We start from the raw sequence: 26,838 nt of genomic DNA, 5'->3' as shown, positions 1-26,838 counted from the left end.
TTGACTGGGGGCCCAGTCACTGGAAGAAAAACTACTTGAAGTGACTTGACCCGTGGACCAAGCTAAAAGTGAGCCAAGTCACTTACCTGCCTTGTTATGCATAAAAAAAAGAATTATGTAGGATTGTAGGCTGATGTGCTGTAGTGCTGTCAACAATATCATAATAATATGAGCTGTCTCTATAGGGACTAGGTACTTAAAGAATATGCAAACTCTATGTATAGTAATATGACAGGTTTCTTTTGTGTGATACCACAGAATAATAATAAGTACTACGTACAGAAGTTTTACTTCGCTAAGGTATTTAAAAAAATGTATGCTCAATGTCATTAACAATATGGTGTAATTTAGCCTGTCTCAAGAGTCAAGCACCATTTTGTTGACAAACGTCAGTGATCGGTACTGCGCCGAAGCTATAGGGCTGACATCGGTAAAATGATGTGACGTGAGGTGCCAAACTGCGGAAAATGGCGGAGGAAATACATGATTTAGCATGAATTATCATGAATAATATTAACTACTTATTTACCTCTCAGTGTATTGAGGAAACTTAAAAAGTACATTCTGTGTTTTTATTATTATTTAGGCAGTTAACTGCACAATATTTAGTACACCATTTTCTTTATTTTCTTCCATCATTCACAAGAATACGCGTGCATGAGTCAATGTTCGCTCGTATGTGAGGCCTTGTCGAATAGTATCCTGTAGGTGGGCCATCGTGCGTGTTTTGTTTTCGATGTAAACTCGCGGAGATGAACAGGCCTGGTGATACCAACAAAAGACCAATATTTTATTTGCGGTCGCTGAGTTCATCAGGTCTTTTGAATACGCGGAAGAATGTTTCATGCACCTGTACCTGTAAAATTAATATCTATTCCGTTTTACCTTTACAATATGAAAATTTTCCTCACAACCACCCAAACTCACACCAAAAGGGACCTTTTCCTTTACCTCAATCAAAAGTGTCTTACACAATAACCAAAATTCATTCGTCACTAAGTTATTCGAGATCTTGGACATCCCATACTATTATTTATTTATTTATTGTTGACATAAAGGTGAGTATAAACTAGAGCATTTCTATGTAATGTATCGTTCTTACGAATGGTACAAAACAGGTAAAAGCTCAGTTGCCAAAACATTTTTATGTAAAGTAACGTTCCTGAGAACGCTCAGAGATCTATTCGGTGTAACACAGCGAGTGTTGGTTTACTCGTAACATTGCATTCAATCTTTGTTGAAATGTATATCACCTACGTCTGTGCAAAGACTCGACAAAATGTTACCTACAACAATGCGCTCGTTGATTTGTACAATTCATAATTGATAATTCTTTATTGCTTCATTTGGTGAGAAGGTCTTAAGCTAATACATACGTATACATCCTCAAATGAACCCTGAGAGGGTATTACAATATTCAGTTATAATCACTAAAATTTAAAAAGAAATACCTACTAAAAATAAATTATGCATGCTTAACAATTTCATAATCCAATTCATAACATTTAAATTCTAGTTCATTATTATAATGTCAATACTAATAATCATGTTAAAATTAATTATTAATTCAAAATAATAATAATAATAAAAATGGCATTATATTAACAGTCACTGGTTACAATTTGTCGTCATAATACTCCTTTAAGCAATTAGGTAGTAACAAAAAGGTGAGCATGCTCGACTTTTGGTTCTTGAAAGGGTGACACACTAAAACATTCATAGAGTAGTTCGTTGTTCTGTTACAAGTAAATGCTCTAGTCTATGCTCACCTTAAAACTACGCATCGTACCGTTACACATTGGTACAAGGTAAGGTAACATTGCTCGGGGTAGTACGTGGATAAAAATGTGTAATCGTTGATTTTTTATCCTCTCTTTGAACGGATTTTGTAGCATGCAAAATCCAAAAAATGTTGCGTATGGAGTAGCAATAGAAGTTAGCCATAATAAATAAATAAATATCCTTGGACATTTACACTGCGTCTCTAGTCTCAAACTAAACAAAGCTTGTACTATGGGTAATAGACAACGGATATAAACATACGTAAACACTTTTTTTGTAAATACACATATACAGGGTGTTAGGTAAATGGGTATATGAGCCGACACTAGCCCATGTTAACATGGGCATATAAATGGTATGGTGAAGTCAGAAATTTGATATCATCATTTAATTTTTTTTAATTTTCATACAAAATAAATTTTATAAAATCCGATTTGTATGAAAATTAAAATAATTAAAATGAAGATATCAATTTTCTGACTTCACCAGACCATTTATATGCCCATGTTAACATGGGCTAGTGTCGGCTCATATACCCATTTACCTAACACCCCGTATAGATAGAAAATACCCAAACAAATATGTTCATGCACACAAATGTTTGCACTGTGCGGGAATCGAACCCGCGACTTCGGCGTAGTAGAGCAATTTGAACCACTCTACAGTCTACACCAAACGGCCGACCATAAGACTATTTCTTCCATTTTCCCCATGGATGAAAATGGTGGATTGTCTGAAAAGAATGTGCTCTATCTTCTAAAATTCCTACATACTTACGTATTTCAAAATCTAAGCTAAATTTCCTAATATAGGCTTATTGCTGTAATAAAATCTATAATAGCGTCATCAACGACCGCAAGGGGGCTTAGTAGCTTAGTATAATTATTAATATTGCAATATGCACTTACTGTGGCGATAAAAAGTTGTAAATCCCAGTATAAAAGACGCCAGTGGTCATAGAAGAGTTTTGCAGACTCATGGGCTCATCTTTTGGAAAAGCCCACTGGGTCAAAGTTTAACATTCGTTGGGATCAAAAGTCTATAATTATAATGAGGTATTTTTTGATTACGAAGAATGACTAGTAATAAGTCAATATTGATATTGTAAAGACATGTTAATTTGGGCTACATGATGATGTCATTAATGCATTTTTTATTTATTTCGCTGATAAGAATAATATTGGCAAATACGGTAAAAATAAGACACAAGGTCGTATAAATTACCTTCATGCACTCTACCAAAATTCATAGCTTAAAAATTACTAGCTTTCCGCCCGCGGCTTCACCCGCGTGGAATTTTGTCTGTCACAGAAAAACTATATCGCGCGCGTCCCGTCCCTGTTTCAAAACCGGAATAAAAACTATCCTACGTCCTTTTCCGGGATTCAAAATGCCAAATTTCATTAAAATTGGTTCAGTAGTTTAGGCGTGAAAGCAAGACAGACAGACAGAGTTGCTTTCGCATTTGTAATTAGTATAGATAGTATAGGCTAGGTATAATAAATTATTCGCTTCAAAAACAATACAAAATTAAAACATGAAAGATGAGAATGAAAGGTCTAACATTTTGAAAATCGTCAAACTTCAATTTGTGGTCTGCATTCAGTTTTGCTATATTAATCGTGGTTGCTTTCTAATAGTCAATGGATGCTATATTTAGCTTAAAGTTTCGTAACCATAAGCTGGCTTTATCCGTTTCTTCAGGTGAATAGTGTTTGCGAATAATACTCGAGTTGAAGTCATATCGCTATTGTATTATAATAGCAATGACAGCAGAATAATCTTTAGCGTTGCACGAGTATTATAATACCTAAGAATAATAGCAATATTTTTATATAATGATCATGGGGCTCTTGAAGTTCAACTCTCCCATAGGTGGTACTTATTTTTTTATACCTCATAAATAAGATGAATAATTACTATATTTATTGTTATATGATAACAATGACTTGTTTTAAATTTTAAACTTTCAAGTAACATAGGAAAATTAATCAAAATAAATGAATATTTGTTAAAAATCATTTTGGGATTTTTGTGGTGGTGGAGTGTGATATAGAAAATGTATTATTGTAATCAAAGGTTAATTGTGAAACCAAAATAGAGGTACAATTTGGAAAAACCATCAGTGATTCCAACTCTATGCACAAACAATTTTCAAAATAACAAGCATGAGATTTTTTTTATCTCAGTTTAATTAGAATTCGAATTAGTTATTAGCTATATTGTACGTAATATTGAAATAAGACACTTGAACACTACTTAATGCCTACAGATGCATAGATGTTTTTATGTAATTACTCTATTATGAATTAGTAGTTTTAATTACTAACGAAATAAACTGCCTTACACCATACATCATCATAAATTTTGAAACGTATGTCACACTATGTCAACTACTATTACTTACATTGTGTTATTAATTAGGAAACATCTAGTAAAATTATTAACATACTTTAATTATGGAGTACTAAGAGAATTGCGTGTAAATGTGGCAAATAGTTTATGTCATTAAAACTCCAACAAAGGTGGACTAAAAACTCGTCCCTGTAAGACACTTTTGTAACCGCTTTCACGCGATGATATTCTGGACCTTAAGTGAAGAGCTAAAAGGTGCTAATTTGGTAGTTTGTTTGTTTAGATTTTTTCCGCGTACATGCACTGTTTCCGTACAAAATTGTCAACATTAAGCCGATTGCATGGTGTGGACTGAACTGGCGTCATTCGCATCTAATAAACGTCATAAATGTATGTAATATAATACGCCTTGTACAATTCTACACCGCAATGCGAATGCCTTGCAGGGCGTAAAGAATTTATTACGTTATGTACCGGTAGAAATCTGGTATATGATTGACAAGCTATAACTTGTAAATATTATAATAACTAGACACCAATTTGATATTCAATTAATTGCAGCAAGATTTTATCTAATCGCTTGTGAAAATGGAAATTAATGAAAACTGACACTTCTGTAACACCCAATTACCTATGCCTGTTGTGGATCACCTGATTTTGAGGAATGAAGAAAGTACCTACCCAAGTTTTGAAAAATTTCCAGGACAACCACCATTGCATTATTAAAACACAATTTATGGTATGGTAAAGCCATAAATAAAAGGAGTCGTCAATACTGCTTATTAGTAGAACACACACTATCAATGCACTCTATTGAATTTAACAAATTAATCAATTCACATTAAGGTAACTCTGTCCGATTATTTTAAACCATTGCAGTTGAATACATTTTGGAATCTAAGAAGACTTAATACGTCACCTTCATCATGCTTCCTAGATGTTTTTTTTTAAGTTTATGATTGGTATGAAATAAAATAAATACGGCCAGTAGGCCATTTAAAAAATATACCTACTACTATAATATCTACTTAATAATCGAATCGACAAATAAGTAGAAGACGCATTGAACCCGAACGAAGTAATATTATCTTGATTACCGTCTGAATGGAGAAACGAATATTATTTCTCTAACGTCATTTTAACGACGTTATTATTTGAATACAATAAACCTTTCGTTTGATTTCTTTTTTGCAAATTAGGAAAGTTATGAATTGTCTATGCACTAAAGCAGCTAAGCTAGATGATGCTGTAATAAGCTGGATTTTGAATCCAAATAAAAGTCTCAAGAAAATTTAACCACATCTGAACTACGTTTTAGGCGCATACCGTTGATTTTTAGTTGGCCGATAGTTGTGCCCGATTTTAATTTGTATGAAGAATCGGCCAAATCGAATCGGCGTAGTGTGCGCACTCCCATACATGCCCATACTGATCAACTGCCCGACTAAACTATCGGCCGACGAAAAATCAACGGTGTGCGCCTACTCTTAGGCTGAGTTATACTAAGGCTGGGTTGCACCATCTTACTTTGACTTTGTCAATCGTCAAGAAGCTGTCAAAATCCATACAAAAAGCACCGGTTATCGTCAAATTTATGGTCAAAGTTGGGTGGTGCAACCCAGCCTTAGACTTTTTTTTTGCAAAATCGCACGTTTGGGTATTTTAAAGTTTAGAAACACGATATAATCTACTGTTTATTTAAATCATAGATATTGTATTTCTGTGTCAACCATGTTTTAATTACATTACTTGTATGTACCTACGAACGATGAATAAATAAATACAATATGAATGAAAGACACAAGTTAAGAAATATAAATGTCAAACTAAAATTAGTATATTGCCTCACCTTTTGCCATTTAAACTAATCGTACTTTTAATAGTTTTATATTATTTAAAGTGACCAGTATTAAGTGACTGTTGCATCATTACTTACCTAAGGAGAAATAGACTTCACCGGCTTTTATAAACCACTACTCTTTGTCTAAATCTACGAGAGCGAAGCTAATGGCAAAAACCAGCCATGGCACCTATTTTAGGCCAAAATTACCCAATTGTTTTCTAGTTATAATATGTAACAAGCAAATGCTAGTAATATATGTGTATATATATATATATATGTATATATATATATATATATATATATATATATATCGATGGCTCCTACGAATAAAGGCGAGACTGCCGCTTACGCCTTTTTTCAATTATTTAAGCAATGATTTCATTTTGCTCTAATCTATAACGTCAGTAAGAAAAAAAAATGATTTTTCCATTAGATACAAAATAAAATTTTAGGCAAATAGGCGTATGTGCAAAACTACGCCACGTATAAAGCCCAATCATACGTTTCGTCAATCTATACGAGTAGTTGCTTACATAAATATATATTTTTTATAATCCAAATCTTAAATAAAGCCATGAAAATATTTAGCAAATTGTTTTATTTATAAATTATGACACATTATATAGTTATTTAATTTTTAGCGTTAAGAGTCGCATCTCAAACTAAATTGAAAATTATAAATAACTTGAAAAAATCGAACTGCCTAAGGCATCGTGGGTTCAATTCCCGCCTTAGGCAGTTCGATTTTTTCAAGTTATTTATAATTTTTAAAAATATGACACATTATGTTAAAAGACCTAACTAAATCTCGAGCACAGTATATGGGCGTATTTGCGTTAAAACGTCATAACGATACATTAAACAACTTTTTCTAACTGATTTATTATTGATATAGCACATGATAACAATTAAAATAATTACATGCATAAATAAAGAGAGTAATCGCTTAAAATATTATATTTACGTTGTCATGTAAGTCTCTTTACATTGAACAATATACATGAAATTATAGAAATGTGACGACGTAAAAGGGCAATGCGTAAAATCTCAAAATATAAAAGAAAAATATAAAAGTTGATAACAGCAGTAGCAAAAGCATTACATGTTAAGGCTAAATGTGAAATTTCATTAAATTCGTTTTAGTAGGTCAGAAGATATGACCCAAAAATATGATTCTGGCCACTAAAATGGCTCTCCTGTAAAATTTACTTTTTTCACTTACGCCAGTATACGTAGGAGCCATCGATATATATATATATATATATATTCGAAAGGTACAAGTAAAGCGCTTTCAAATGATACCAAACACGGCATATTTATCTTAACTTTATTTTTTTACTTTGTATGTTTTGTCCGCTAGAGGGCGCCACAATCGATTTTGTGAAACCCCATATAGCCTATAACCATCGGACAATTAAGACGCTTCTAATGATACGTCATTTGTCGAATTCTGATAAGTAGTTTAGAAGTTACTTACGAGGGAACAGATGAACATACATACATAGGTACATAGCCTGTCAAAATCATAACCATCCTTTTGCTTTGCCCTAGTCGGGTAAAAAAATACGCTTGCAATATTTAGAATATAATGACTAATACCTATGTAGAGTTTTGCAGTTTGTTTTAGATAAATTGCAACAGTTAGAAAGTCCCTAACGAGCTATTCCCGAGAAAGATCCCCGTTCTCGTGTGGTAAACCACAGGATTTTCCTCAAATCGTCCCAGTTTCGAGCCGATCAACGTCACAACGTCACAGCGACCGACTCTTGCGCCGGTAGCGGACTCGCAGGAGGATGTTCTTCAAGTGTTAAGTAACTCTAAGGCTACGACTACATTGTGCGGTTGCGTTAAATTGGTTACACTGTAGATGGTGAAATCAACAGTTTTAAATTATTTAAAGATATCCTTCACGTTAACGAAATAACAATAGGCGTTAAAAAGCGGAAATTATTTGACCCAATTAAATTATCACGGGCGAGAGTGATCCGAAAGCCTGATATGTACATTTAAAAAATTAAATCAGTGAACTGCTCCTGAATCGAATGTACCTACTACTGCTCTTTCTATTTATTTATATTAACCGGCAGACAGTGGTGACTGAGTTTGTTGCGGCGCTTCTTCTCAGCACTTGCCAAATGTTGGTCTCGAAGCGCTGGTAGGGTAAAAAGATTATGAGACATGTAGAGGCTCCTTAAGAGCAAAATGACGATTTGTAAGAACTATTTATTAGTCTAAACAAATAAAGAAATTTTGACTTTGACTTTAAAAAGGATTATAATTTTCATGTAACAATTTTTTCTATCAAAAGCTTTCCTGCTTGGTGAACTAACGATCTGATAAAGGTTACGAGAAGTACCTGGATGCGGAAAGCAAGAAAGAAGGGACTGGTCGTTGTGCAAATCCTTAATTAAATTATACTTAGTAAAAAAAACTTACAGGTTTATAGAGTGAACTTAGCCTTACAGTTTACAAGATTTGTGAGTGAACGTGGCCCGCTTTGGATATTCCGTGCATGTTTTATTTTGGTTACATTGCAGTAATTAAATCCAGTTTTAGAGTCTACAAAAGGAAAAAAGATACGTTTTATTGATGCAATAGGTGAACATTTGGAGAAGAATGTTGAAAGAAAGAAAAGTTATGGTAATCATTCTTAGATGAATATTTTGTATAGCAGTGAAGATGAATAATTATGTAATTCATAGACAGCTTGTGAATCTTATCCTAAATAGGTACATCTAAGGTCAGTCATCAATTTGTTCTAATTTCGTACGGTTTTAAATTACAATTTAATACTATAGAAATACCTAATAATTTGATGGTTTCATCACTTTTCACTAAGTTTAAATAAATTTATTTTACCTAACTTGTTCTGTTTTGTATCTTGGCTTGTGCTATACTAACAATCGTATTCATAAACGATGCTTACTTTAGTGAAGCAGCAATTCGAACGCACAGCGTTGAATATAGCTCTTTGATTGGTTCGTGTGTTGCACCCTGTGCGTCCACGCGCACTCTGAGACTTCATAGTAATATTTCTGAATACGGGCGTAAATGACGACGTATGAGACTTTGTCAGAGACTGCTGAAATCCTTGTGTCAAGGCCTAAGCAAATTAGGTTTTTACTTAATTTTATGTTGCCTAAAAAATCGGTATTAATAAGTCTTCTTTTGGGTTCATTATTATTCATTTTTGTTTTATGAATATTGATTTTTCTGTACTTACGTAAATAATACGTACCATCAGATGTCAGGACATTTTTTATGCAAATTATTTCTTACCTACTTCAAATATTTTTACTTATGGTGTCTATAATACTGTCTAAGTATACGAAAGTGACGGTGGATTTACTTAATTACAGTGTAGGTAGGTATATTAAATTTTTTTGAATGGGTTTCATAGAAAACATTTTAAATGTATTTTCTACTATGTTTATAGAGAATATGCGAATTATAAGCACCATAAGTAGCACAACGGCATATAATTTGCAATTATTACTGAAATTAATTAGGATATTTCAGTAATTGATTTGATTTGATTATAATAAAAATTATATGAGCAACAAATTACATTTCATAATTATATTAGAATTAAAACCACGATTTCCTACTAACAAGCATGTTATTATTTCAAATGAAAGGATGCGGCATTACACACCACGGCCTATTCGCACCGCGGTGCGAGTCGGTCAATGCTTATTTGAACTTATCGTACCATACCAGAGAAACATTATCAACTGTCTATCAACGGTCCTCTAGGGTTGTCTGGAAGATATCGCTTCACAGCGACGAGACCTCCTAATGTGCCATCCCTTTTGTGTATTTCTTGTTTTGTGTGGCGTACAATAAAGTTATCTACATAACTATCTTAAAGCTTAAAAAGCTTAGAGACGAAGAGTTAGTCAGAAACTTATAAAATTATGTTACATGCCAAATGCTACCTTTACCAAATTAGAACAGACAACTAGGGTGGTTTAAGCTGATGTTTACGAAGCACACATTTAATCGGACATTAGATATTTTTTGATTCATATTAAAATCGACCCGAGTAATTTGTTTCCGGAGTTTATTTCCGCGCTAATACACTTTAATCTCTATGATTAAAAAGAATGGCACCTATATGGAAGTGTTTAGCTATAATTGACCACCAAACTATATTTAGAATGCAATAACTACAGCAATTAATTATTACTTAAACTAAGCCAAGTCCCAAATGTTGTGATAACGTCGAAGTTATGCGATAATACACAATCACCGGAGCGGGGATCGCCGTTAAAATAAAAAGAAAAGTCAACAGCCGCCGGTTGGTGAGAGTGACAGCGACTACGCAGCCGTCGCACGCGCAGCACGTGCGAACAAACGTTCCAAATTCAAATTTGACAACCCATTTTGGCGGTTAAAAAACTTAAAATTACAAAACAGGAATACTCAGTGCAGTCATCTTGGATATTGTGTTGTCTCTTTCGTACTCAAGTGAAGTGTGGTGACTGTAGTGTGGTAGGTGCTAAGTGACTTTCCCCGACAAATAAAGGATGACGAGCATACGTAATATTAAGGTTTGTATAGTACTCATAATTTACTATCTATTCGTTTAGCTCTCACATGTTTTCACCTGACGCTGTCTTGGAAGAAGTGAAAATATGTATTGAATTTTAGAGTTAGATTATTTACGATTGATTTAGCGTAATCACTTTGCTAAAAATACCTAGCGAAACTTATTATTTACAAAGAACATACCAAAAAATACCTACCTAAAAAAGTTTCAAAAACTTAAGTGAATGCCCAGAATGCATCTAAATATTGCTATGATCGCATGTAAAGCAAGCATAATAATTGATAGTTGTCAGTTTATATTGATAGTAAAAACGTAAAATATAGAAAGTGAACTCACGTCAGTTATGTGAATTTTCTTCAGTCTATTCTATAATAAACATTTGTCATGTAACATAATGATACGTTTTCGTCATAAAAACGCAATTATGAAAAATCTTTTCACTTATTGCTAACAATGGGGGTAGAAAAAAGTGTGAGCTTGGCAATGCCATGAGTGAAGCTCACACGATTGTTAAATTGTTATCGTGAAATGATGTGTCCTTAAAAATTTTAAGTTTGTGACTTTTGGAAACTATCATTTCGGTGACATTTTGACATACCTAAAATTCCAATGCGGGTACATATATATATGGGTACTTCAACGAACTAAAAATTTTAAATAAGGATTTTTATTTAAAACTATGCTGTTTGCCAGGGTGTAAATAATTGGACTCTACCTATCTAAATGAAGCAAAAAGATATGCGGATTACTATTTATATAATTATCTCTTAAATAATAGGGATGTTTCCTGGGTCAAAAAGCAAGAGTTTTAATTAGTCCGTCAGTTAACTTATCAAAAAATACTCTACACGTATTTTTCACTTTTTCAAACTAATGAAAATTTAAAGAGATAAAGCGCTCCAAAGTTCATAAGAAGAGGCCCGTGACGTCAATGCGCGCATAAAAGTGCCGCACGTTGTGACGTCGTGCGGAACTTCAACGCACCATAACTATGTAATTATTTGTTAGATTGACAAATAAAAATATATGTGTCCAATATTTTTTGATATTAAACATGACGGACTAAAAAATTTTTTTTAGGAAACTAGCCTATTATTGGTATTATGGCATCCAAAACGATTTTTTCTGTCTGATGTTAGAGCAAAGCCTTCCTTAAATCTACATCCATATCTTTGAAAGGATTTTCATTTCTAAAAGAATGTTAACATCAGATTACCGAGTATATTGCAATTTCAAATTAAGCTGTTCATACGCGATGTAAACAGAGCTAAATTGTTACAAATAGAAGCCTTTTGATTACTGGCCTGAGACACCAATTAAAGCAGACATTTCAGTATCGGTACACCCGACTCTATGTTTACCGTTGTTTCCTTCAATTAGCACGTTATGGCGAGTACCATGCTCGAACACCAAGGCAAAAAACACCATCAATTCGTTGGTATAACGTAAAACATCATTTTAGCAATATTAATTAGGTATTAAGCGCTTTTGATATTCCTGACGAACTATTTAATCAATTGTTGTATTTAATAAAGATTGAATAAAAAATAAAATTAATGTTAGTTTTATACAATTCAACATTAACCGTCTAAATACTGCATGTATCTCTTGTACCTACTTCAACTAACTATGAAAATAAATTCCAACAAGAAAGAGAAAGAAAACTCTAGAAATAATTATATTACCTACATAAATGTCTTTCAAATCATGTAAATAGGCAATAGACATACCAGATTGCCGTGCCAATCGATCATCAATTCGATGGGCCTCATTTCCTCATCCACCATAAGCTTTCCAACAACGAACTGTTAGATGCGGTCTTGATGTGGTAACATACATAGCTGCAAGCGCATTCTAACCTATAAACTATGAATGATACTTGTCAGTGAAAATGATGTGTTTAAAAGAAATTAAAAACATAAGTACACGAATTAAATACCCACCAAAAATTTGAATCGCACTGAAAACAAAAAGATTTGTGAAAAATCTACGATTTAAGGGGGTTTGGATGAGGTCACAAACGCTAAGAGAAAAACCTAGTTAAAAAGCAATAAAGTATTGAATATTAGTTACTCTATTGTACAGTCAGCGTCAAATAGTTGCCAAAAAGTTCGCAACACGTCTTTGTTACAATAGGGATGCTTCCTGGGTAAAAAAGCAAAAGTTTTAATTAGTCCGTCAGCTGTTAGCTTATCAAAAGCTACACAACACGTATTTTTCACATTTTAAAACTAATGAAAATGTAAAGAGATAAAGCGTGCCAAAGTTCTAAAGAAAAGGCCCGTGACGTCAGTGAGTGCGTAAAAGTGCAGCACTTTGTGACGTCGCGCGGAACTTCAACGCACTATAACTTTGTAATTATTTGTTTGATTGACAATTGAATATACATATACGTGTCCAATATTTTTTTATACTAAAATTGACGGACTAAAAAAATTTTTTAGGAAACTAGCCTATTGGAATAAGGTTGTGTTGTCAACTTTTTGGCCACTTTGGTGTCACAAACTATTTGCCTTTGACTGTACAAACGACACACATAAAGTTAAACTCTACAATCTTGCAGTTGAAATGAGTGCCTTTAATTTTTTGCACTTGGTGTGCAACCGATTGAATATCAGTACAACACAATTATACCTTACCAATCAAAAATGTAAGAGTTTTCGTCAGAAAAATATGCCTTCCAGAAAACCCAAATAAAGGTTAGTAAAAATAAAAATTTCAATGGTTTTTACAATTCAGGAAAACAGTCAGAAGCATGTCCTGTCTCACGTTTTAGTTTTTACCAACCAGTTACATGCCTTATTTTAAATTATGATAATTCATGATGTAATCTATAAAATTAATTAAGCTAAACGAAATTACTAAAATGGTTCAGTTACATCACTGATCATGTTTAGAATAAATCCATTGATATTATGAATAAAATATCGACTTATCGTTACGTAAAGTTACCGTTTTAATATCGGAATATTATGGGAAATACAATTTTAAATGTTTAGCCTTAATCATGGAGCACTTTCAAGAAATTATTATAATGAGGGTAGACACGAGCCACAAAAACCTAGACACTAACGATGCAGGCGGAAGTAGGATGATCACGGTTGACTTAGAAATCGAGCTAGAGTTTGTGTTATGTAATAAATAAAGTATAAAAAGAATTTGGATTTCTTTATTGAATTACGAATTCAATCTTCTCAATGAAGACGATAAAATTATAGTTATTTATAGTACCTAACATTAGCATTTGATAACTTCATTGATTTAAGGTTCGTCTCAAAAATATTGGGCTTATTCCCAAAGGTCCACGAAAATTTACTAAGAAAATACTTTTTTATTTTTAATGTCGTGGATCTCGTAGACCCGTTGGGAATCAAATTATGAACTTACATTTTTTGAAAACAATAGAACTGTGAGCCTGACTTTTAGGAACAAGCCAAATATTGATAGAAGGATAATGCTATACGGATATAATTTGAAAAAGGTTTTTTAAGTACCTACTACTTAAAAAACCTTTTTCAAATTATAAATAAACGCACTAACCACAAGAAACAATGAGAGACGCAGTAAAATTTACACTGTGGTCGATGGTGGACAGGGAAACTACCGATGAGGAAATACCACTCATGACCCACTTTAGCCCACAAGCTGTAAATCCTTGCTATGCAGAAATTACAATGGTGGAATCCAAAAAGAGAATTACTCCCAAGTCATTATAGTTTCATTGCGATACAAACCCGCGAATCTGGAATAAGGGCCAGCCCCCCTAGACAAAACGCACTTTTTGATCGAATCGCAAATCGAATCCGTCAAAACTCCATACAAAAAAGGGGCTTTTCGACCACTTTTCGACTGGTTTGCGATTATAATTTGCACTTTGTCTAGACCCACAGAACACAGGCATTACGTCATTTATCGTTCGTTATGCTCAAATATGGGATGTTCATGGCCATAAAACGTCAAACAAACTTTTTACATGATTTTCAGCGAGAAAACGACACTAGTGTTTATGAAAACTGAAAAAATGGAAAAACGATTACTTTTTTATCACATAAATGTTAATATAATTAAACTAGGTACTGAAAATGAACATAAACTGCTTTCGTATGACTTGTATTGACTTTATACTTAAAATAGTCCATAAATTTCACAGAGTTGCATATTCTTGCATACAAATAAAATATAGAAAACACTGATTTCAGGATCACTGGAGTCTATACTCGTACTTATTATATGACCTCCATAAAACTCTTACAATAAGACGTGTGTATTGAACAGATTTAAAAATAATAATTATAGCTCCTTCAGATCGTTTGACCATAAGTTTGATGACCCAAGCAAAGATTCCGGTGCGATTCTAAAAATACTTTATTACGAAATACCTATTGATTGACTTAGTAACCTTTACGAATAGTGAATGTAATATGTTGACACAATGTTGCATCTGCACTCTGCAACATCATTAGAGTGTTTACTTCTAATTTCAACATGCCCAAGATAGAGTTATAAGATCGCCAATCACCATTCACTGCAGGATCATCTCTAAAAGTAAAAGGAGAACTACTTATTTTGTAACCCTCATTCGCTATTTGTTTTTCGTTATGTCGAAGAGATAGTGGGTCAATTACTATTACTACCGTGTTTATTGAATGTCTTACATAGGTAATACCTAAGTACTACTAAGTTAAACTTGCAATTGCAACAACAACACTAATATGTTACGTTAAATTAATTTCAAAATAAATTTGATCACCTACATCTATGATTGTTGATTGCTACTAATATGTTTAGTATTGACCAATAGTGTTTTTGTCGTAGGTACTATTATATTGTTTTTTCTTGGAGTAGTCGTACTGTAAGGCAGTGATTGTTTTTAGAGCTCCATACGAAGTTGATTAGCACTGATTTTTTCAATTATTTTTGTATTTAACACTTCATTACTTTGGGACTCAGAATAATACTAGCATCTTAAGACCAATCAGAGTTTTTGTCCAGTTACCCTTCCATTATGCCATATGTTTTAATACCGATTTTAAGAAAAGGAGGAGGTTCTCAACTCGGTTGGTATTTTATTTAGTAGATATCTTAGAATATTTATAGGTAATACATTTCGATTGATTGATTGTGCTTAAATTAAGACTTCAAAGTTGGTAATTCTTACTGATTCAATTTTATCGGCTCTTACCTACTGTTTTATGCATTTATATTTACTACGGCCACTTAACTTATGTACCACACCGAATATTTGTAATTGGTTACCTCTATTATTGCTATTATTGTTTGAATTCATTAATTATTATTTGGGCAACTATTACATCGTCCTTTAATGTTATTGATTAGTTCGATTTGGTTTACATAATTCAATTTCTTTTATAACTTAAGCTAATCAATGAGTCATCGAAGAAAATACGGTGTTTCACTTAAATATTTTTTCATTGTGATTTTGTATGGTTTGAGTGTTAATCACCTAGCCTAGATTATAAAATGCAAATCCATGGTATTCAATCAGTGCAACGTTACATCTATCATTTTTATCTATGAAGAGGATGATGCTACGAGTTTATTGCTATAACATTTTGACCGGAAGTGAAGGATTTTGTAAAACTTCCACCAATTTTACCTGCGTAATTTTTGGAACGGCTGATAGAGTCGCATACATCAATGTACTGTGCGTAACTTGGGACGAAGCGAGGTGATCGCGACCTTTAGGCGTATTGTGTAATTGTCAAAAACATTTCTCAGTAAAAATGGTTGCAGAAACTTGTCAAAAATATGCATAACCGGCCCTGTAACGTCAAAGGTCAACGACATGTGTACACCCCAGAACGAAAGTGCCGCCGTTTTGCTTTCTGAATAACACCGTATGGCCGATGGATTATAAACATAAACATTAAGCCATCAGTGGTTGACACTATGTGTTGGTGGAAAGTGGAGACGCCTTCGCACTATGAATATAGGTTTTACGGCACATTGTTCAAAGTTTTAGTTTTTTTCAAGTTCTAGTTGGTGTGTAAATTTTTCAATGTGTCCGTACTGTTTATGACATAAAACGTATCGAATAGTTTTTATTCTAAACTTACAGAATATTACAAAATATTATGTAGCCGCGTCAGTGGTCTAATGGTTTGATTGTCGAGGTCTCTGTTAATAGCTTTCATTACTCTATGGCCGGGTTTCACCATCTTACTTTAACTTTGACAAACGTCAAAAATCGTTGTGTGCAGTTAAAAACCTATGAAACAAAATATAATGCTGTGGGACATACAATATTCAGTAAGGTCTGAAAAAAGGTTTCTGAAAATCTTGCAAACAAAAACGGACCAATCTATCAAAAATGTGAAATATAGTTTTAGAACTTGTCGATTTTGTAAACAAATTTTCAGTTGTATACCTATTTATCAAATTATACCTAACAAAAACTAAAACACGATATTACTCATTTCGAGATGACGTTAAGTACTAGTTAAGTATATTGATGTCAGTAGGTAATTAAGTAATTATCGTGTTAACATCCTCACTACAATCTAAGTGATTTATTGTACTGATTTCATGGCCTAAAAATCATCGTAAACGGTTCTTAGATAAGACAACAATCGCAATTTGCTTTTAAATCCGGTTTACAGTAATTTGAAATCTTAATCTTGTATTTCAAATGGACGTGCGTGCGAAATATACTTGTGTATATACTTATTTATACTTAATTGCAGATGATTATATTTAACTTAATTGCTGTCATTATCTCAGGAAAGAATTAAAGAAATTGTTGCGTTTTTAAAATCTATAATGATTTTTATACTTTGACGTAACTATTTAGAAAATAATGAATGTAGCTTCAAAGTACGAGTCAGTTTTCATTCATTCATTGATGATTGATTAGTGTCATTCATTAAATTTTAATTATTATCTTTGTGCCTACAAATAGACTTCTGTCTTTTTGCGATATCATCGTTGGCTTAATCACTCTTTCGCTTTACACTATTCTCTTTTTATTGCAGTGATTTTCAATCCAACTTATTCATTATATGAGTTACTAACTTTTGCCCGCGGCTCTACCCGCGTGAAATCGTCATAAATTATAGCCTATATGTTATACTGGGTTATAAACAGTAATACTGTAAAGTTTCATCAAAATCCGTTCAGTAGTTTATGCGTGAAAGAGTAACAAACATCCAGACATCCAAACTTTCGCGTTTATAATATTAAGTAGGACTGTACCTATATCCGTTACTTGACTTTGAACACGGAAGACAGCAAGTTCTCGGGTTTATTCATATGATTAAAATCCACTCCATTACATACATTGAACCCAAAGAGGAAAGAAAGTTACCTCCTACCTCTCTCTGCGTTCTTTGAACAGGTTGCGGTCGCTGCACTCGCGTAAATGACAACTAATTAAGCCCTTCCTTATTTTACATGCTTTCAATAAGTAATCGCTGTACATAAATAAGTATCGTGTTGTATCTTTCAAGTTAAAAAAAAATGCTAATAAAATAAAAACTACTCAACCAAAATTAATAAAAACAAATATGGGACCAAAATGGCAAGTATTCCGCAACGAAAAAAATAATAGGATCGTAAATCGGATCAGAAAAAAATACTAACCGAATTGAGAACCCCCTCCTTTTGTTGAGGTCGGTTAAAAAAACCCTGTAAGAAAATTATATTTTCTCTGAATGAAAACTTTATTACATTTGAAATCGGAACATGCGACCAATTAAAAATAATTGTCAGTTTTTGTACTTGTAATTGTAGAGAATTCACATGCTTTCGGAAGTAATCTTTAGACAGGTAGGAAGAGTATTATAGTTTGTATGTATTTCGTAATTTATTGGCACATAAACTAACGCGAGACAACAATGAACTAAGTGCAGTACTTACATTTCCTGGTCTTTGACGATGAGATTAATGACGTCATAATTGCATGACACCATTTACATAAGTTAGACAATGAATCTGCCAAAAACGATTCGACTGCATCAGGCTAAATGTGGCATTATGTGCTATGTAGTATAGCAGCAGTACCTACCATAAGAAAATTAAGATTTGTAAAATGATGGGTCTCTATCAAAGCTGAATTGATGGACAGCTAAGAAAACTTAAACTTATGTAAATAGTGTGTGATAAATAAAACAAAAACCATCACAAAGATAGGTAGCTTACACGGCTCAATTGCTTGTGTCTATCTCTCTCGCTTGTTTTGTATGCTCTTAGCAAAACCATTTCACCCCACGAATGCCTCTCTCAGAAGCTAGAGAATTAAGTGATCGTTACTAAGTGACGTGCAACACTCAGCTTCTTCGCACAGTTCAATGAGCGCGCGTGAATTCCATTAGACGTGACGTATGAACTACAGATAAAGCAAAACGTACGTAATTTGCATTAGTGTGCGTGCCAGACTCGTGCGTGTCTTAAATAACTGTATCACAGTATATTTATACGTCATTAATGAGATTTTAAATGAGCCGTTATACCCAGTTTCTTTATTTGTTGCATATTTTATTTTCAGTAGGTGACAGTAACATTATTTTCATGAATACCAATGTTTAAATTGCTTTAATTACATTGCCTTAACGTTAGTGCTTCTAGATCATACAAAACGAGAACATGTTGGTATAAATTACTTGAGAGCGATCAAGAAATACCACTTTCATCGATTTGAGCTTTTGGAGACGATTAACTTTCGCTCAAAATGGCTATAAAATGGCCAAAGTAGGTCACTATTTATTGTTTTTCAAAAGTTTTTAGCTACGACTGTTTCACATAAGTAGAGTACGATACGAGAGAGTTACAATAAAGGCACATTCAGCCGTTCGATTCAGTATTGAAACCGTGCTTTACGCCTTTGACAGCTTTTAATCTTTGATGCCAAAGCTTACCAGCCCAAAGAAGAAGACGCTGTAGAAAAATGTGCAAAATAATAATTCAAAATACTAACTTAATAAAGACCTACTCTTTCGTAACTAGGGAAGATGTAGCACAAACTTATTAACTTGTCAACAGCTTCATGAGAAGGAAACCACCAAATATGCATTTTCAAATAATTTGACACCTAAATTGATGCGTTGAGGTGTCGTTACAACATGTTTCATCACGTCAATCTTTCAAGCATCCGTCGAAACATGTAAAAATGTAACAGAGGAAATGGCGAATAAACGGCAAGGCGCCATTATTCGGTCGAATAGACATAGTTCAACAACGTGGTCAGTATTGCTTTAGAACGAATAAATAAGTAGCTGGTTAAATCTAGACGTTACTGACAGTTTGGGTCCACACTTAAACGGTTATTACATTTTTTCGCTTGGTAGAATGCAATTTTGGTGGATGAAGTAACTTTTAACATTTGACGTTACACTTCACAACCATCAAATGTCTGAATTAAAGGTTTTTTCATGAGTATAGCTTTTCATTGTCGATGATACTAAATAAACATTTTTTCTTTCTTTCTTACAAGCAATGGCACTGCCTGACTGGTGAGAAATTTTTCATTGACGAAAATCTACTAGAATTCACATCAAAATAAGAAGAACTAGCCCACTATTGGAGCTATGTCAAGACCATTCAAGTTACTCAACATTTTTTATCCACTAGCCTACAAAATTAACGACGTTTCTTTTAATTTGCCTTTACTGTGCATAATTTTACATTTTCTGTAAAATTTTCTAGTTACAATTTTACACAGCTCGATTACCGTTGTCAAGAGGGCACCGTAAAGTTGTCTTTCCTATGATTTAACGCTGAACGTGATTGTATCATATCGCATAATAGCCAACGGAATACTGTCACTTTCTTTTTGGGCGTACCACTTTGTTGAGCGTCGAATCAAGTGTGCGTAACGAACACGAAAAACCGATTAAAAACGCGGTCAAGTATTAAATGAGGATCAAAATACGGTAGATTGTGTTTTCGAAAATTTAAGTTCAAGTTTCTGATGACTTTTGAAAGCCTACTGAAAAAAATATTAGAGACGACGCATTGTGTAGTTAGTTGGTAAATAAAAGTATTTTCATGCGGGAATGGGAATCTATACGCACTTAGACTACCTCCCGACTCTATCATCAGACCAGCTTAATGTTACCATAATTTGACAAGGTTTCACATTACGTATTAAAGCAGAAACTGTCCGCCTACGGTTTCACAGGTTCTTTTCTTAAATGGTTGGATTCTTACTTGTCTAACAGGCATTTTTACGTGGTAGTCAATGGTTATAAGTCTAACATCTTTCAAATAACCTCAGGTGTACCTCAAGGGTCACATCTGGGACCGGTTCTATTTAACATCTTCATCAATGACCTGCCCGAATGCTTTAGTCATTCTACGCCATACTTATTTGCAGATGACCTTAAATTAACACGGACGGTGGAAAGACTGGAAGATGCCTTACTGCTCCAAAGCGACATTGACAAACTGCTATGTTGGTGCGCAAACAACGGCATGGAACTTAACATTAAAAAATGCTCACAAATTACTTTTACCCGGAAGATTAAACCATTTGTTCATAGTTACTCCATGAACGGGTCACCCCTCAATGTAGTTGATATTGTAAGGGACCTAGGAGTCCTGATTGACAGAAAGCTAACATTTGTCCCACACATCGATGCAGTCATCAAGAAAGCGTCAAAATGTTTAGGCTTTATAATGCGAAATTCCAAATCATTTAGGAAAGCAGAAACTAAGATTACTCTATTTAATTCACTGGTACGTAGTTTGATTGAATACTGCTGTGTCGTGTGGCGCCCTCATTATGCTGTACACAGCCTCAGAATAGAGCGAATACAAAAACGCTTTCTTTACCATTTAGCTTACTCTGCAGGCATTGCCAAAAGGGTTGATGGATATGCTTCACGACTCGATTACTTTAAAATAAAAACTTTAGAGAGCAGAAGAACCATTCATGACATATTATTTTTGTCTAAAGTCCTAAATGGTAATATTAACTGTCCAGATCTTCTATCCAAATTTAAATTCAGAGTTCCCACAAGGTATCCCAGAAATCCCATCAATTTTCTATATCCTCCTTTCCGTAAGACGGTACTGGGCTTTTACTCACCAGTCCCGAGGCTCTGTAAGCTTAATAACAATATTAATGGGGATATAGATATTTTTTGCACCTCTTTGAACAGGCTTAAATACCAACTTCATCATCTAAATTAATGTTGATGAGCCTCACTTTTTTAATATTATATATATATTTATTATATCGCACACCTAGATCTAAACTGAGACAACTCAAAAATTGCCAATTTTGACTTATGCTTGTATTCAAATACTCGGTTATCATACGCATCTTTCCAACATAACAGGTTTAATAAAGCCTTGATCCATTTACCGCTAGATGGCGATAACTTACTTTTGTTGAATCAACGCTTGTCAACCCCTTCCACCTAAACAAGCGTTTTGTCAGTTGACCTTCGCTAGTATCAGAGAGTGCACGTATTAAAGTAAACGAAAACGCGGATATTTAGATTTGTTACAGTTAAGCAGAAAATACATAATGAGTTAATTTGAATAGTAACAGTATTGATGAAATGTTCTGCAATAGTCAACCAGATCATTTTGACTTGTTCCAGTTTTGTTTGATAAAGTAACTTATATTTTGTTACTATTTTGAGTTGAGTTTGTTTTGATGAATCAACTTGTGAATTTCTAGTTGGCGTAGTTTTGTTGGAACAAATTTTAATTCAATGTTTTTCTATACAGAACGCGTAGTTTTGCATGTTTCACCTAAAATCAGGTACAGTATAATAATCCCTGTTTCTAAATAAAGTTAGTTTTATTCAAACTGTTCAACTATTGTGTTTGAGAAGAGTGTTTTGAGTTAACTTACTATTGTTGGATAAGTAAAAATTACAGTGGATATTTTTTTTATTTTCCGAAAAAAATATGCTAGGTCGTTTTTATTTAAATATATTGAGAGAACAGTGTAAAGATAGTTAAAATGGCAATGTACAGACGACGGCACTTCAAGTTAAACACTGTAGTAACTAATGTAGTTGTAATACAAGTGTATAGTCTGATATCTGTTGTCTGCACAAGAGATAAAACCTTCTTTATAATGTAGAAATAAAAAATAATGTAGAAAAAAGGTCTATAATAAGTAAATAAATTATAAATAAGCATATCAATCAGCTGATGCTAAGAAAAAGTGGCTGAAGAGACTCAAACACCTATCATGTTCACCATGTCATGAAATCTTCATTTATATCTCTTATGCTGATCCAAATCGTGTTAAAAAAGAACTGTTTTCTCAAACAATTCCTAAAATGATGATTAAGGATATCGAAACATTCAATTAAAACACTTAAATAGTGCAGGAAGAGGACTTAGCCACATCTTGAAATTTTGAAATACAGAGGACCAAAGAACGTGGAAGAGATGACATTTGAAAAGTTTTATGACACTAAAATCTTGCAAAAAATGTGGGCAACTAATTAGGTTGTAGACGAAAATCGGAATCAAGTTAAATGGCACGATATAAAAATTTTAAGAATGGAAAAGGAGGACTCAAATCTCAAAATGTCCAAACAAAACTGATTCAAGTCTAAATGTACTTTATTATTTATACAAAGTCATTCCCCTAAAATGTAACAACTAAAAAAACTGCGATTAAAGGTAAAAAGGATAGATTTTTTGACCCAGTTTATACACAGGGTCATTTCACAGCCTATCAATAATCCAAAATAAAACTGAGTTTCATAACTTCCCTAACAAAAAATGTAGTAATACGTTTTTTTCGCCTCCTGAAAAATGCCCTTTTTTGAGTTGTCTCAGTTTAGATCTAGGTGTGCGATATACACCTTTAAAAGTGTACTGTGTCAATCTTTCATGCATGCAGTGTTTACCGTACTATTATTGTGCACTTAGTTCTAAGTTATTGTTATCTAATTTTTTGTAAGCATTGGTGTAACAATTATTGGTAAACCAAATAAATAAAATAAAATAAAAATAAAATAATAATGCATTGTCATCGTACATACTCGTACATACTTACATAGGTAAGTATACCAAATTACAGCTCGATCGGTTGAGGAGAACTGGTCTTAAATTCAGTTGTAAGATTTGTCCCGTACATACTAACAAAGTGAAGTCAATATAAAGCTTGTAATAATAACAGGTATTCCTCAAAGTGCACTCATTTTCAAGTAAACCTAATGAAGGGCACCTAAACTATTCCGCAAAGCGAACCTTTTGGATTTATTTGGTTTTCATTAGCGCACTAAATAGGAGCACTTCAAAAAATGGCTCTTAAAAATGGGTGCGAGCCCTACCTCAAAAAATAATTAAAAATTATTAAAATTAATTCAATATCACGGATGAGTAAGGTCATCAAATTTCCAACCAGACTGAGTGTCACGGATTCCGGCATTAAACCAATTAATTACAAATAGATAACTTTTTCCTCAATACTTAATTTACAATGAGTTCACTGGTTGTTACTAGGCCGATGTGGGAATTTAGTAGCTAGTGACTTACTGTGGTCAATGTTATTTAAATTGATAGATGATTTACTCATCTTTTAATGACCAATTGAATCGAGACAGATGTGCCCTTTTATGGGAATACATTAAATATACCTACATACGACAATGTTCCGATGAGTTTGAAATATCAGAAATGGCACCTATTTTTTTGCATTTAAACTGGTAGGTAGCGCTCACTTTTATTTTAGTCTTGGTGAATTAAAAACCATAATGCTCCACATTACACTGATTTTAAGAAAAATTTTGTCACTGCTTTAAAATTATTTAATTAAAAAAACATTTTAAACTGGACTAAAGTGCTAAACAGTCTCAACTTCAGGTGCACGACCCTTTCTAATTTACCAGAGGCAAATGTAGGCATTATTTACCCTTTTGTGGTACGTTATTTTCGTGGCAAAAACGTCTGCTTATTTATATGAAAAAGTTATCAGAAATACAGACGTCCTAATGACCATCAAGTCTCAATCAAACCTATGGTATCTCATTTCCATACTCACAACAGAAGATAAATGCTACGCCACCAGTCGACCCACATTTACAAAGCATCCGTAAAATCGTTTTGGCACACCCAAGTGTGTTCACGGAATCCATTCGAACTGTGACTCCACTTGACGTGTGGCCACTAAATATGCATATTTTAGAAGCTCATTTTAAATGTGTACAATTATGTTTGTTGCAGATGTGACATTGGTATTTTCTGTTTTTAGGTCGTGTTACAAAAGTGTTTAAGTTTTAATAAAGTGGGTTTTGGATTGATGATTAAAATTGATTATTACTTAAATGCATAATCAAGTGGTTAAAAAGAGATAAATTGATGCATTTAATGTACGATGCTCTTTAGCATTGTGACTCAAAATTATCTACAAAAAGCTTTGGGTTGTCAATAGATATTTCCTTTTTCATAAAGGTACCTATTGTACTTATTGCATTAAAATAGTTTGATGTGCTGTAAACTCTACAAATCTAAAATGATACAACTGACCTAAATACTACAAAATACATGTACCTATCTGTGCTTTTTTATGGTGTTGTTTTACAATAATCGCTGTTTTCATGGCCCGAGCAGGCGGAAACAGCATGCAATGTCGTCACCGGCGCGCGCGCAGAGACTTTCGCTTTTCACTGCCAAGGCTTAAGATGCGCCGTCTTGTTTATGTTTTAATTAACTATTCTTTTACCTCACTTTTCTGATTGAAAACTCATTTTGATTCTGCCTCCGTGTCTAATAGGGAATTCTAGTTTCAATTTCTAGTTTGTTTTAATTGTTGAATTGATTCTTCAGAGAGCCGTTGGGTTAAACGGTCAATATAAAATATGGGTAATAATGAGAATTTATATCGTCTAAATGATTGCACGAAATATAAAACCAAATAATATTTGAGAGAGGCATTTTAATAATTTCTAATGGTCAAAATAATAAATAGAGCGGAAAATTAAACTTTTCAGGCATTTTAATTTACTCGTGGTTTTGTATCCCAATTAACTTGATAGGTAGATAATGTCTGTGAAACCCGATAATTTGAATTTATGTAGAGATAAATCTGGATTATTAAATTTAATAGACTGAGGTCAATAAATAGTTTATTATACATAAATAAATAACATATTGTTATTAGGTATGTATTACAAAAACTGTACATCCTAGACTGCATCTCACTTAACACCAGGTGCGATTACGGTCAAATACCTGCCTTGTCTAGCATAAAAAAAAACAACTTGTAATTTAATTGAACGCCAAAAAGGTTACTGTTAATAAAAATAAATTATTTATTGTTGTTTTTAATCATGATATAAATTGCGTAGCATTTCACTTTAGCGTAACTTTATATGACTCAAGTTACTTAATAAGTTGGTTGCGTTGCTTGGTTGAGAACAGGATTTAAAAAGTACTCATAAACTTTCCAGTTCAAAAAGAAATATAAAAGGAGAAGGATAGGTACTTTTATCAACAACAATATTAATAAATAAACATCCATATCTCACTGTATAGATTTAAAAAAAGGTAATCTAAAAACTATGTGCGTTAAGGAGTGTTTCGGTCATAGCAATTTATTTATTAGTTACCGATGACAAAATTAGAGTTTAAGCTGATAAATTATGTCTATAATTAAAGACGCGAGAATGTTTTTAATTTTAATCTTCAAGAAAATAATAAGTATTGGAGACAGTCAAAACAGAAGATGATTTTAACTTAACACTCTAAATTCTTATAAGATCTTGATGCCTTCAAATTCCATTATACATTTGGCTAGTATTTGCATAGGTAGTTTTTACCAGGTAAGATCCTGGCTTTGAAATAGATTCGATTTCCCAATTAAAATGTAGGTAACCCAGATATGCAGGCGACTCTACATTTGGCGGAGGTTATTTGCTTACAGAATAATTAAAATTATTGATAATTAGCGGCCGCCCGCGACTTTGTAAGCGTTTTACCCCCTTAGGGGTTGAATTTTGCAAAATTCCGTCTCAGTGAGCACCTACTTTCTAAAGGAACCCATGCAAAATTTGAGACTTCTAGCACTTGTAGTTTGAGATTTTGTGAAGAGTGAGTCAGTCAATCAGTGACTTTTTTCGCTTCTATAGGTATAGATTTTGTAATAAGAATATGCTTATTCTCACCTACTGCTCTTCATCCCCAGGTGTGGCTTAGCCTGGCGTGTCTAGCCACGTCAATGGCCGCGCCAGCGATCCAGCCGTACCCACTCAAGCTGGACATCATCGACATGGCCGCCATCAGCAGAATGACGCCGCAGCAGCTGGAGTCTCTCGCTGAAGGGCTGGCAGCGGCAGAAATTATGAGGTAAGGGATCTGGTATGAAAATTTAAGAGGT

The 26,838-nt window shown here is 33.5% G+C and overlaps 1 protein-coding gene across 1 annotated transcript in view; it reads left to right on the top strand.

Annotated features, from left to right (window-relative positions):
• Window positions 1-10,289: 10,289 nt before the first annotated feature.
• The window catches only part of LOC135073739 (uncharacterized), a 34,406-nt gene continuing 17,857 nt past the window's right edge, over window positions 10,290-26,838 (top strand). The window contains exons 1-2 of the mRNA XM_063967900.1: window positions 10,290-10,533; window positions 26,647-26,807. Coding sequence (XP_063823970.1) covers window positions 10,510-10,533; window positions 26,647-26,807 — 185 coding nt within the window. The 5' untranslated portion in view covers window positions 10,290-10,509. The remainder of the gene's footprint in view (window positions 10,534-26,646; window positions 26,808-26,838) is intronic.

Source organism: Ostrinia nubilalis, chromosome 8 (assembly GCF_963855985.1).
Source record: "Ostrinia nubilalis chromosome 8, ilOstNubi1.1, whole genome shotgun sequence".
Taxonomy (NCBI): domain Eukaryota; kingdom Metazoa; phylum Arthropoda; class Insecta; order Lepidoptera; family Crambidae; genus Ostrinia; species Ostrinia nubilalis.
This window is presented reverse-complemented; position numbering and strand designations above follow the sequence as displayed.